At 38.5% G+C, this 12,631-nt stretch overlaps 1 protein-coding gene across 1 annotated transcript in view; it reads left to right on the top strand.

Annotated features, from left to right (window-relative positions):
• ank1b (ankyrin 1, erythrocytic b) overlaps nucleotides 1-12,631 on the top strand; it is a 70,040-nt gene that overhangs the window by 22,661 nt on the left and 34,748 nt on the right. The window contains exons 2-3 of the mRNA XM_087173197.1: nucleotides 7,940-8,041; nucleotides 12,230-12,328. Of these exons, the coding sequence (XP_087029323.1) occupies nucleotides 7,940-8,041; nucleotides 12,230-12,328 (201 nt within the window). The remainder of the gene's footprint in view (nucleotides 1-7,939; nucleotides 8,042-12,229; nucleotides 12,329-12,631) is intronic.

Genomic DNA, 12,631 nt, shown 5'->3' with positions numbered 1-12,631 from the left:
AAGAACTGAATTCAATAAGGGTGGGGATAAGATACTGTAATAAAATGACTTGAACATTAGCTGTTAGCAGCAGCTTGCATACAGGAACTTGTGGTCTATTTGGTAACCACACTCTTGAGGTTTTCTTCACAGACTGTTGTATAGATGGTGATTGGTTTTGAATTGACACTAGCTTATGGTTGTGCAGTCTCTCTGTGGTATTAGTGTGAGGATTTGGAGCAAGCTACACTAGATTAACACATCATAAACATCTTTATGGACCTCTCTCATTAGGAAGCCCTGTGCACTTCATTAGCTTTAACATTAACATACAAACTCATCTGACATCTCACTATTTGTTAGTCTTTGGCAAACAGTCTTTTGTACAAACTGCAGAGCTTCAAAAAGCCTCAGTGAAAAAAGTCTCTCTTAACAAGTCATTTATTTTTAATTAAGTCTTATGTTTTGATTTTCATACCAAGAAGATTAAAAAAAATCAGTTGATCAGGAAAATGGGCAAAACTATCAAATGCAGTCTTTCTATTAAAAAGTTACATTTCCTGCATGTGCGGCTTAACATGTATGTTTCTACCTGTGTTTAGACACAGAAAGCATCACTTGAATTTGTGTGTCCAATGTGTAAGCATATGAAACCTGCACTTACGTATTTGGGGGCACAATCTCACTCTCACAGACTCTTGCCCTGCTTTCATCCATCAATATTGAATCAACTCCAATGCTGTAGAGTCTGCTGGACTCTATAGATTTTTCGTTTTCAGGGCTGTGACTTCATCTTGCCAGGCATAGACATGCTCTTGAATTGATCTCCTCCCTCCGCAGCAGTGTAAAATTATGACACATATTTTTAATTGAGGTCGCGATCACTTGTCACATGTTACATCTCTTTAACAACCAAGTATTTATACACTAATTGTTTTGTTACTTTGCTTGAAAATCATATGAAATCATTCAGATTGGCATAAAAACTGAAGTTGCAATGTAACAGCAATAATACCATTATAATGTTAAGTTTGCCTGGCACATAAAAGGAAGCAACAATGTCACAAGATACAACAATAAATGGCAATATAAGTTATTGACTAAATTCATCAGTTAAATGTTAATTTGATCTTTTCACTTTCACTGTCTGTCACATGATTTATGTTAAATACCAATTATCAGATTTGAATGAAACCATGGAAAATTATATGATTGATTTTTTAATTGCAGCATTTATCTCCAGGACTTACTACTTACTTATTTCCTATTGCTGCAGATTGTTTATTTGTCCACGTATCAGCTATCGTTTCTTAGACACCACTGATCGGGTTCTGATGAAAGCTAATGAAATCTTACAACTGCACTCTGCCGTTTTCAACATGACATTGATCGTTGAATTGTGCTGCAATCACAAGTCAGAATGAGGCGACATTTCTTATTAAATGACTGTAGTGGGAAGAATTTGTGGAGGATGACGCCCTTTAAGTTTCCAAATCAAGGACAGAGGCTGCTGCTTGTTGTGAATATAAACCAGTTGAGAGTATAGCTTCAGAGTCAAGATCTGAATCAGAAGTTTTGACATGATAATCCTGATCTGTGTTTTTCATTAACTGTGAGTCTTCCTGCTGAGGAAATAGTTTACTCTTCCAAGCCTAAGTTGAGGGAATTGGGGAATGGCTTGAAGAACTGTGGAACCAAGTGGGAAAGAAGAAATAGTGCCAGTAATATTAGAAGTGATAAATGTGGTGCCTTGTTTTAATGTGTCCCTGTGTTGCACAGAGCAGATCTCAGCTGTGATGCTGCCATGTTTAAAGGTCCCTATCTCTGTGTATCTGTGGTGGATGATGTCATTAACACTTCCTGGGTTTGGGGGTTGATGATAAAATCACGAGCACTCCAGATAATGAAAGATGCTTTGGACAAATGTGCAATATGCAGCTTTTTTTTATGTTCTGTTATATGTGTATGCTTATTGACACACTAAACCAACTCACGGGAATATGTTTGTGCACATACATCTGTTTTTGCTTTTTTATTTTATACTTGTACTCATGACAGTGAGATAGACTTTGCACAAGAGGCCTGCAAGGCTTCTACTTTCTGTCAGAGCTTGCAAATCATTGTGTACCCTTTATTGTGAGACTCTGCAACGTTATATTTTGTGTCTGTCCCTATTTTATGTCCGTGTAAGTTTGCATTAGAAACTGTCTTTTGTAGCAGAAGTGGGTCTTTGTTTAAACCCATGAGGGTTCATTACTGTGATCCATCTCCCCCTGTGTTGGTGCCAGCACTAACATACTGTGGCGTCTATGCACTGCAGCTATTTTTAGTTTCGTTTTGCGCACGTGTTTGTAGGTAATTCGTCTTCATATGCATTTGTTTTTTGCCTTATGTGAATTAGTTTCTTTTTTATACTCACAGTGACAAATAGCCACTATTTTCCCATCAACACTTGTAATCTGTGACTGTCCCCCAATATTCATCTTAATACTCAAAAATATACTACTTGAGCTCCAGCACTTCTTCAGACAAACATCATCGGTTTTAATCTTTTCCTTGAATTTCCAGCCACTGCTACCTGGTATAGTAGCTACATCTCTCTGTAGAGATGGATTGGTTTCAGGATATGAGGATGTCTTTACTCTCTCTGTCCATGCCCTTGTTTTTTTCTCCCTTTCTCTCTCCCTCTTTTCTATTTTCTCTTTTCCATTTAATGATGTAAGACAGTGAAAAGTTTTAAGTATATCAGTGTTGATACTTAATTATACTCACTTATATGTGCATATTTGTATTCATCTCCTGTATTTGTTTTGCAACAGAGAAGATTACTGTCACTCTCAAACAGGCATAGATGCTTAGAAATAGCTTTTAGTAGTTACAGGTGAAGTTTCTGCTGAAAATATTAGAAATTTGTCTCTGCAAAATTGAAGTCCTCAAATATTATTAACACATTTCAGATGCATTTCACAAATAATGAATGAACTGATAATAATAATTGATAATCATAATCATAATAACAATAATAATAATAAATAAACAGATGCGGGAGATGTGCTCTGATGACAACATGCTTGTGTAAAAACATTAGTTGCTGCACCTTATTCAATAACTCATGTACTATTGATCACATCACTCCATTATACAAACATTTTAAAGAGGTTCACACATAATATAATGTAAATAATCTATTAAAATAGACCATGGTAATATTGTTAAGTAGGATTGCATTCTGTGAGTCTCTACTTTAATACTTAATGCCGCTCATCTTCCCTTCTTGCCGATTTCACAATCAACAACATTAATGATTAAAGGTCTCACTAAACAGACATAGACTTTAACATATCCTCCTTCTGTGCTAGCATCAGTAGTATAGTATGGTAGTAGAAGGTATTTCTAAAAGCACCTACCAAGTTACAGTGCAAAGGAGATGAGATGCATGTTGAACTTTGAGGAGAAGTCTCAACTTGAAGTGACACAAGGACTCATTTCAAAATCAGAAGTGACAGGAGCTGTCACTACAATAAGTACACGTATGCAACGTTCTGCCAATGACTTCTGTCAGAGAAGGCCCACAGTACAGAAAACCATCAAATGCTTCCAGCACAGAGAGTTTATGGTATTGCCGCCCCCCGCCCCCCAACAAAAGCAATAGCCCTGAAATATTCTAATATGAATCTTTCTGAACACTTAAATATCTCAGATCATTAAATCAGTCATATACATGTAAAATTTACACGAAAAGTAGCTTATATAATCGCTCATATTGAGTCTGTGTGACTCAATTCCAGTGTGCTCATCTTTTAGGGAAGGAGGTGTTACTCATCTCGTGGGATTGGTTTCTATCAATCTAGGTCCTTTCACTTGCTCTTGACCATTTGTCTGTCTTTTTAACATGACAGACATGACATAACATTGTGTGTGTGTGTGTGTGTGTGTGTGTGTGTGTGTGTGTGTGTGTGTGTTTGTTTGTGTGTGGTTACTGATTATAGATCTGCACAGATAAAACTGATTAAAAAGCAAGCCTGAATTTGTGGTGATGGCAGTTTTGATTCAATATTCTCCGCAGCAGTATTAATATCCGAAGTCTCTGCCTTTTCTGGCTTTTGTCATGTCTACATGTTTGAAAAGCAGTCTATTTTTGTCCCAGCACAAAGATTATGAGTGTGTGTGTTTCACTGAGAATATTAAATCTGATTTCAATTTGAGCGGGTCAGCCACACTAACACACAGGAATGAAATTCATTGTTTAACACAGAACATGCTGACACACTGGGAACAAAGACAACAGAATCATAACTACACACACACACACACACACACACACATATATATATATATATATATATATATATATATATATATATATATATTCATTTTTCATGCATCTTCAAAGGAGGTGGATGGTATTTATTTGCCTAAGTGTATGAAGCTGTTTAACTGAAGTCTGGCCCACTGACAAAAGTTATCACAGCATTATAGCTTAAAAGCTTTCAATAAGATTAATGTATAGAGTATATCCATTGACTTATGTGGTGTGTGTGCTCTGCATTAATCATTAGTCATTAACCACTTGGCTTACAGGCTACTACTGCGTGTGTTTCTAAGATATCAAAGTCTTTTCATGCGTATAAGTCGGAAAGATTTAGCTGCACACCTGTAAATCCAGGACACAGTAAACTCTGATTACCGACCTTCAATTCAACACTTGGATGATGCTGAATAAATTCTGAATCAGTGACACCTGTTGCATTTGTGTAACAATAATTTCAAGGATTTTATGTTCCTTGTGCCGGTTTACGTGTTGCTTTTTCTGCTTGTATGTCTCTGCCATTAACTGTCCTGTCCTGCCTTGGTGTTGCCCTGGCTGGTGTGTGTTGTCTTCTAGGCTCATGTGGGTCAGCGCTGACTTGTCCGTCAGGTCAGTATTGTGAGCTCTGAGAGGTTGGCCGAAGCATGAGGAATATGGTTCTTTAATAACAGAGTAAATATGATGCTTGTATACATCCTTGTGTACACTTTGCTTACTTCTTCAGCACGTTGTTTGTGTGTCCCCATCAGCTGCAGTGGGGTTTTGTAAAGGCCGTTTTCGTAAATGTCACCTTTCTATGTCAAGAAAGAACGCTAGCAATGAGTATTTCCACTGACGTTGGCTGGTGTCAACTGGATTTCCCTTTCGACAACATTAGTGAATCAGTATTTCATTAGAAATGTCTTTTTTTGATAAAAGTCTGATTTAAACATTTAAAAACACAATTACATAACTTTTTCAGACTGACTTTTTTTTTTGCAGTGTGGTGGTGGTTGTGTGTTGCTGTTGCTTCTTTTCATGCCCCTGTGGTCACTGAGCTCAGGAAAACTGCTGTGTTATTGTGACCTTGCTAGCACGTTCCTAGTCACGCTCATTTGTGCTTTTCCGGTGCCGTTGTGTGTCTCACCTCACCAACTTTGCCACTTCCCAAATGTTAATTGATCATTTGTTTTAATAGTTGAAATCCAAAACACAGTCTAGTAGTGCGGCTCGAACAGAAATATTAAGCGTGAAGCTGAAATTGAAACATAGTTCTGGTCACGGAGGTTTTCTGAGGTAAACATTTCTCCGTTATGAGAATGAGAATGCAAAATTGAAAATCTATTGGCTCACTGGCTGCGAATTGGCTTCATATTCAATCAGTGTATCACCTGAGGCAGCAGACTACATGAGATAAAGTGTGATACTCTTTCGTGTCCACATGTAGGTCCTTTTGGCCCAAGAATCACGTCACAAATGTTTTAACATCACCTAAAGACTCCAAATAATAGAGTTGATTGTGTGAGTCAGAGAAAGAAGGGAGATGGCAGGAATGGGAGAGACAGCAGAAGGAAAATCAGATTTACGTCCAGGCAGGTTAGAGAGAGAGAGAGGGAGCATTTGTACAGCCTGATGCATAGCGAGGGGTTTCAGTAATCTGATCATTTGGTGTAACTGAGCCGATGATTACAAATAAAGTAGAAGTGAACTGGTTCACAGCTCTCATGTCAGTGATAGAGGGAAGACTGAAAGGGTGGAAGGGGCGGTAGTGGAGGAAAATGGATTCCAGCGTGACAGCAACATGAACACAAACTGGTATCGAACGAGTTTGTGGAAGGTGGTGTGTGATTTTTCATTTTCTGCAAAATGCGGTCAGCTCATGGCTCAATACGCACACGCTCACGCACACACACACACACACACACACACACACACACACACACACACACACACACACACACACATACACACACACACACAGAAAATTACCTGCAGTCATTAACGAACGCATACTTCAGACGATGAAGGCACATAGAAATCTGGTTCATGGAGCAGCGTTGTGGAGGCATGGGGGAGAGGAGGAGGGATGCAGGTGGAGACTGTGATCAGTGACATATCATGAACACACCACTGCACAGAAGAAGAAGAAAAAAAAAATGAAAGGAGTTAACTGTGAAATTAGAAATGGCTTGAAGCTGTCGAATGAAAGTCACAACATTAATACGTGTTTTCATATGCCAGTTTTCTAATTTTAGGATACTCATAGGAAGTCTGCGTTGTGTGACAGACAGCTAAAACATACAGTACCAATGCTTGGAGAGGCTCCTGTCAGTGGCAACGGCTGTTTGAAGTCCTGATCCTCAGTTCTCTTATGCTGAGTAATGTGTAGCTCTCATGTTCAAAGCAAAGACATGAGGTAGTGAATATTGCTACCCTGACACTTAGTGATGGGATGCAAGAAAGTAGAGGCAGAGAGAAAAAACAAAACACATCAAAAGATACTATTAGATATCAACCAAAGCTGTAACATTTAGAATACACAGTGGCTTCGGAAAGCATTCAGACCCCTTGGTCTATTTAAGCAAGTAGGCTACTCGGAAATATTCAACATGGCTTCTTGATGCGAACAGAGGCCCTGAAAAACATATTGACTGATAAAATTGAGATTTACTTTACAGAATGTCAAAGGAGCTCAGTTCAGGTGGGAATCTAAGAGTCCAACAGAAAATAATGGGAGTAAATAGCAGTTGGAGGAGGGAGGAGGTTGTCAGAAAAGAAAATGATTTTATTTGTTTGTTGGATAGAATCTAATGCAGTGCATCATTCACACAAACAAAGAACACTCGTTCCTGATGCATCAGCAGATAAGAGATGTGAAGAGAGGGAAAAAAAATATGTCTTAGTCATTTAAAAAGGGCATGTGTATCTTTCAGCAATTCAGTGTAATTAAAGCACTTGAGAATAACAGCTCAAACAGATACATAATTTTGAAGGTGACAGGGGTGGAGAGAGGGTCACGAGTACAGTGCATTACGCAGTATTTCCTCTTAAGGGCATTGGAAACATCTCATTGTGCAGGTCAGCCGCATTACACTATTGGCTGATGAATGAATTCCAAGGTGGGTGTACAAACAACACACGGAGGCACACGCCACAGGAGCTTTCCTCTGAGATCAGACAGGCAGACAGTGGAGCTCGTGGCGAAGTGCGCTCGGCTATGAATGCCTGCCAAACTCATAGCGTGGGCGAAGCTCGACTGTAAGGAGTCTGACATTTTTAGCCTCTTACAGAGGGCAGAAGAGCCAATGAATGTAGTATCGTATTTCCTGTATGTAGTCTTGTGTCTTGCCTTAAAGTGATTGTTATAATTTTTTTTTTTTTAGCATGGATGAAGATACTGTATGTAACCTGACTGGGGCTTTTAGTGCAACTATCCTGATATCGAGGATAATGTTGCTCTTGAAGTATCTGTGTATATTAATGGTATTTGTGTATATTTCAGACCATAACTTTTGGTGGTGGACGAGGTATTAATGTGTTTGCAATATTATCTCTGTTGAGTTTTTATTTACTCTGAAAAGCTGTGTTGATCTGTGTTGATCTGTGTTTACGTACGTGCTCTGGTCTTCCTATCCTCTCCTTTTTAACCGCCCTCCTCTTTATTCATTGCAGGCTGATGCAGCCACGAGCTTTCTGCGTGCAGCTCGTTCAGGGAACCTGGACAAGGCTCTGGATCACATCAAGAATGGACTCGACATCAACACAGCTAATCAAGTAAGATAGATTCTATCAGCTCACTAATCAGCTCACAATATGTTTTTTCTGTGTGTGTCGCGTGTCAGTGAGAGTTAAAGAAAAAAGATGCCACCCAAAGATTTCAATTAACAAAACAACAAATTAAATTGTGGCTCATATCAAAAATCAATTGCAGTTAGTTTTCATGATATTCAACAGTACCTGCTCCAAGCATCACACTCAATAAAAGATTACTCTTTAGTTGTTCTGAATATGAAGAAATGAAACGAACTTCAGAAGCACAGTCATATCTTGGTTTTTCATTTGAATTTTTTTTTTCCTCTCATGTTACTGTTACTGTCAGTACATTGGTATTTGTGTTGGTCTTTTAATTTACATGGAAAACCAGTGGCTGGATGCAGAAATGTCTATGGACGTTCTGTGGAGGAGTAAAAATCTATTCTGCAAGAAGTGAGAACTGACTGAGTCAAATAGAAACTGAATGTGGATACAGTTGTCTTAAATATTAATAGAGAAATATGAAGTTGTCAGTATAAAGTAATAAATGAAAGAGTACTGCTGAGCTTATGCACATCATAAGAGCAGACCAAGGGAAGAGAACTGTATTACTTCAGTTGGTAATGTTACTCAGGAGAAATTTTTAGATAATATTTTTTTATATAGCGGGGCAGAAATTCATTACACTTTATACACTCTTTTCCTTGAAACCGCCTTCCAATTCGTTCATTCATGCCCCAGAGCAGCATACTGGGGAAAAGCAAATAGTTTTGTCTGGTTTCACTGGTTCCTTTAGTCAATGCCCTCTGGCTACCCTTTTGTTCTGAGCATAAAATATAACACAGTGAGAGGCACCACTGTCTTTGGAGAGTACCCATTGTTAGACCAGTACGCTACGCCTTTTGCTGAGATCATGAGAAGCAAAAAGTCTGAGTGTCTTAGCTAAGATGTTAGATATAATCCTGATAGCAAATTTTAAAAAAACAACCTTTAACCCATCATCAGATTGTTCGCAACAAATTCATTGATAGAAGTAGAATATGTCCTGCTGCATTTGATTTCATTCAGCGGATGAGTGGCTCGTTCTGTCTGCCGAAGGAACCCATAATCACAAAATGAAGAGTTATGCCATTTCTTATTTTCTGACATATACACATATATATATATATGTACATATATACATATATATATGTACATATATATATGTGTATATACACACACACACATACATATATATATATATATATATATATATATACACACACACACACACACACACACACACACACACACACACATATATATATATATATATAAAAACATTACAATGTTGGATGTTCATATTAAAATGGCTCAGGTTTCAAATGACTAGAAACTTTTACTCGCAACATTATCCCTGGTATTTCCTGACAGCAGACGTTTTACTCTTTAGTCTGCAGGGCAAATACAGGAAAACATGCACATACAGATTGTGATTGAAAGACTAAATCCACCGTTATGTGGATATATATCAAACAATAAGCAGGTAGTGGGGGTAATATTTACCGAACAGAGACGTCCTGCTGTAATCTTTGTTGCGGTGGATGTTGGTGTCATCCACTATCATATTCTGGATCGGATTCGGGCTTGAGCTTTTAAGGAGGCCTGAGCTAATATTGCCTGTTTCAGTCACAGGCTCAACAGAGTGGCTGCATAACAGGCAGTTTGAGATAAATAAAGACTTCTGAACTGTGAATCATGCAAAGCTACTCTAGTGGAGTCCCAGAATGAAAATATAGAGCTGGAAATTAGCATAATGGGTCCCCTTTAAATAAATAAATGAAGAGAATGGTAAAATCACAAAGTTTTGCCTCTTGCAGAAGTGTCTAGTAGAGTATGGAACTTTTTATCATCTCACTGTGGGAACCAAAGAGCGTCTTCCCCCTGGTAAAAAGGTTGTGATTATAAAACAGGTTGAATGGAGAATGGTATTTAGGAAAGGCATTTTATTCCACTGGGAAAGACCAAACTGTAGAAAGTTTGCTCTTAAGTCTTCAGAGGAATTTGAGTGCACCATGTAAAGTAATGCCACATTATTCTCAATGGAAAGTCATGCTGCCATATCAGCAAAATAAAGGATAAAAAAATCCACAACCTATAGACATTCTGATTCTCTATCTTTGTGTAAAGTGGGGTACATAAATCATTAAGTGTATTAGATTATAGTTTTTTCAATCCTCAGGCCCTCTGTGTGCTCTCTTACACCTTGTTGCATCATGACCATAACATAACAATGTCAGGCAAGTGAATATCATGAGACATGAATGTGAAAGTGTGAATGTGAATGTGGTTTGGACTCATTCACTCGTCACTATGTTGTAGTGTTAAGGAAGGTGGGAGTGCTGTTTGGTAAACGAAGGGGGCAAGTGCTTTTACACTCAGACCAAACACTGCCAGTGAGATGGAAGTCTGGGCATTAAGGATGAACGCCCAGCTCCCTCAGTGTGTGTTGTACTAAATATACAAGCAACACACACACACACACACACACATACACATACACACAGAAGATAAGATAGGGAAGACTGATGACTACTGAAATGAAAGGAAATGTGCATTTTGCACAATTCTCAAGGGTCGTTAACATCTGTGTATTAAGATTGTAATCAACTAAATAATGAGTATGGATAGGATTTACAATATTTGCATTTCATACCCACAATCATGAGATCAAACGTAATTCTAAAGGCCCTAAATTTGATTTTCCAATACAAAAATCTCCCTATATTTCCTTTTGCAAGTCTTTCTTTCTTTCCTGCTTATTTTTATTTTATTTTACTGTTATATTAATGGATTTTTACTGTGGACTGAGGCAAGGGCAGAGATGGTATTTTTATATGTGATGTATGGGATTCTGCAGCAATAACCTGTCCTTGCTATAGCTGAAATCCTGCAGGCTCTTGTTAGTGCTCTCTTTCTCTCTCTCTCTCACTCTCTCTCTCTCAAACACACCACACAAACACACACACACACACATATACTCTCTTTACCTATATTTATTAAAGTGTCTGACTACTCACCATTGTCGTGCTCTTGCCTCTGGGACTATGCGTGCATATACTTCACAGATGTAGGTGTTTGAGGAGTGTGAATGGGTGGTGCAATTTTTGTGTTAAAAACAAAACTGAAAATCACTATGTATCTGCTTCTGTAGATGTCCACACATGTTGTGTGTGTTTAACAGGGTGTTTCATTTCCACTGATACAGAGTGTGTTTCCCATCACTCTGCGCATGCTCCCAGAGAGGTTGTGTTACCCATTTGAATTGAGTGACACTGCAGTATGATGGGAAGCCTGAGAGCAGCGTGGATCATAGAGACTCCTAGTGGCCAGATTGGTTACAGCAGGCAATTTGCACCTCAGACTTCACAATATGAAGCCAGCCGGAGAAACAATCAGACAGATAAACAGATGACTGGGATATAACAGTTGTCTTCCAGCACCCCCTGCTCTGTTTCTTACTCGTCAGTCTCTTCTGGTTGTTCAGTTTGTCAGAACTGAGTCCTCCTGCTGTCGCTGTTGATTTATCAGTTATTTTTAGTGAAAGTGTAACCAGACAAGTGATGTTCTGCGCAGCTGGAGAAAATGGGCATTTGTGGCTCTGCTCACAGGCCCATGAGACTGTAAGTTCCATCAGTAATGCATTTAAAACAGATGGAATATGAACTTGGGAGTTTGATGATGTTCAGCTGCAGAAGTCAAACACACAACACCGCACTGATGGCAAAATTTGGCAATTCTGACAGATCATGAGATACTTCTATGTTAACGGTTGTGGCCGAGACCACATTGATCAAGGCCAAGGAGAGAGGACAAGGACAGAGGTGACTAGGGGTCGCCTTGGCATGGATCTATAGAGACTTCTGAGAGGCCTTTGCACAGATCTGCTCCATTAAGTGATTTAGGAATGTAGAATGTGTTACTCAGCGTATTACACTAACACACAAGGGCGCAACTTAACTCATTAAGTTTCCCTGAGAGATGTGGTATCAGTTTTCAGTTAATGTAGAGTGTGATTATAATAATCCTGATTAGCAGGATTACTATACCATTACTGAAGCTTTAAGACAAAGATAATTCCATGTTTATGTATAAATATATATATAATATGTATATGTTCATGTTCCTTCTATTTCTAATGTGACTAAATGACTCTGTTTTCTCCCTAAGAACGGTCTCAACGGGCTACACCTGGCCTCTAAAGAAGGTCACGTCAAAATGGTCCTGGAGCTACTACACTCTGGCATTGAGCTGGAAGCCACCACCAAGGTACATTGTTCTCTCTGTCTGCCTGTTTGCTAAAGTAGTATTTCATTAACTGAAAAGAATAAAACACTTTAACTGTTACACTTTCCCAACACCTTTTTGAGCCAAAAGCTGATTTATACCCCTGGCTTTTTACTAAATCAATCAACATTCAGTCTACTTAACAGTTTTAATATTCACAGTGTAGGCATTTTGCTTCTAAATGAACTAAAATGTAAATATGAATAAAACTGTGCTGCTTTCATCATCACTGTTTTATTTATCACAGTGGCTGAATACAATACACTGGATGTATTTCAGTGTCAA

Source organism: Seriola lalandi, unplaced genomic scaffold (genome assembly GCF_002814215.2).
Source record: "Seriola lalandi dorsalis isolate HSWRI2012SDOR001 ecotype SW California unplaced genomic scaffold, Sedor1 jcf7180002054085, whole genome shotgun sequence".
Classification (NCBI taxonomy): domain Eukaryota; kingdom Metazoa; phylum Chordata; class Actinopteri; order Carangiformes; family Carangidae; genus Seriola; species Seriola lalandi.
The sequence above is the reverse complement of the archived record's forward strand: the minus strand, read 5'-3'. Positions and strand labels throughout refer to the sequence as shown.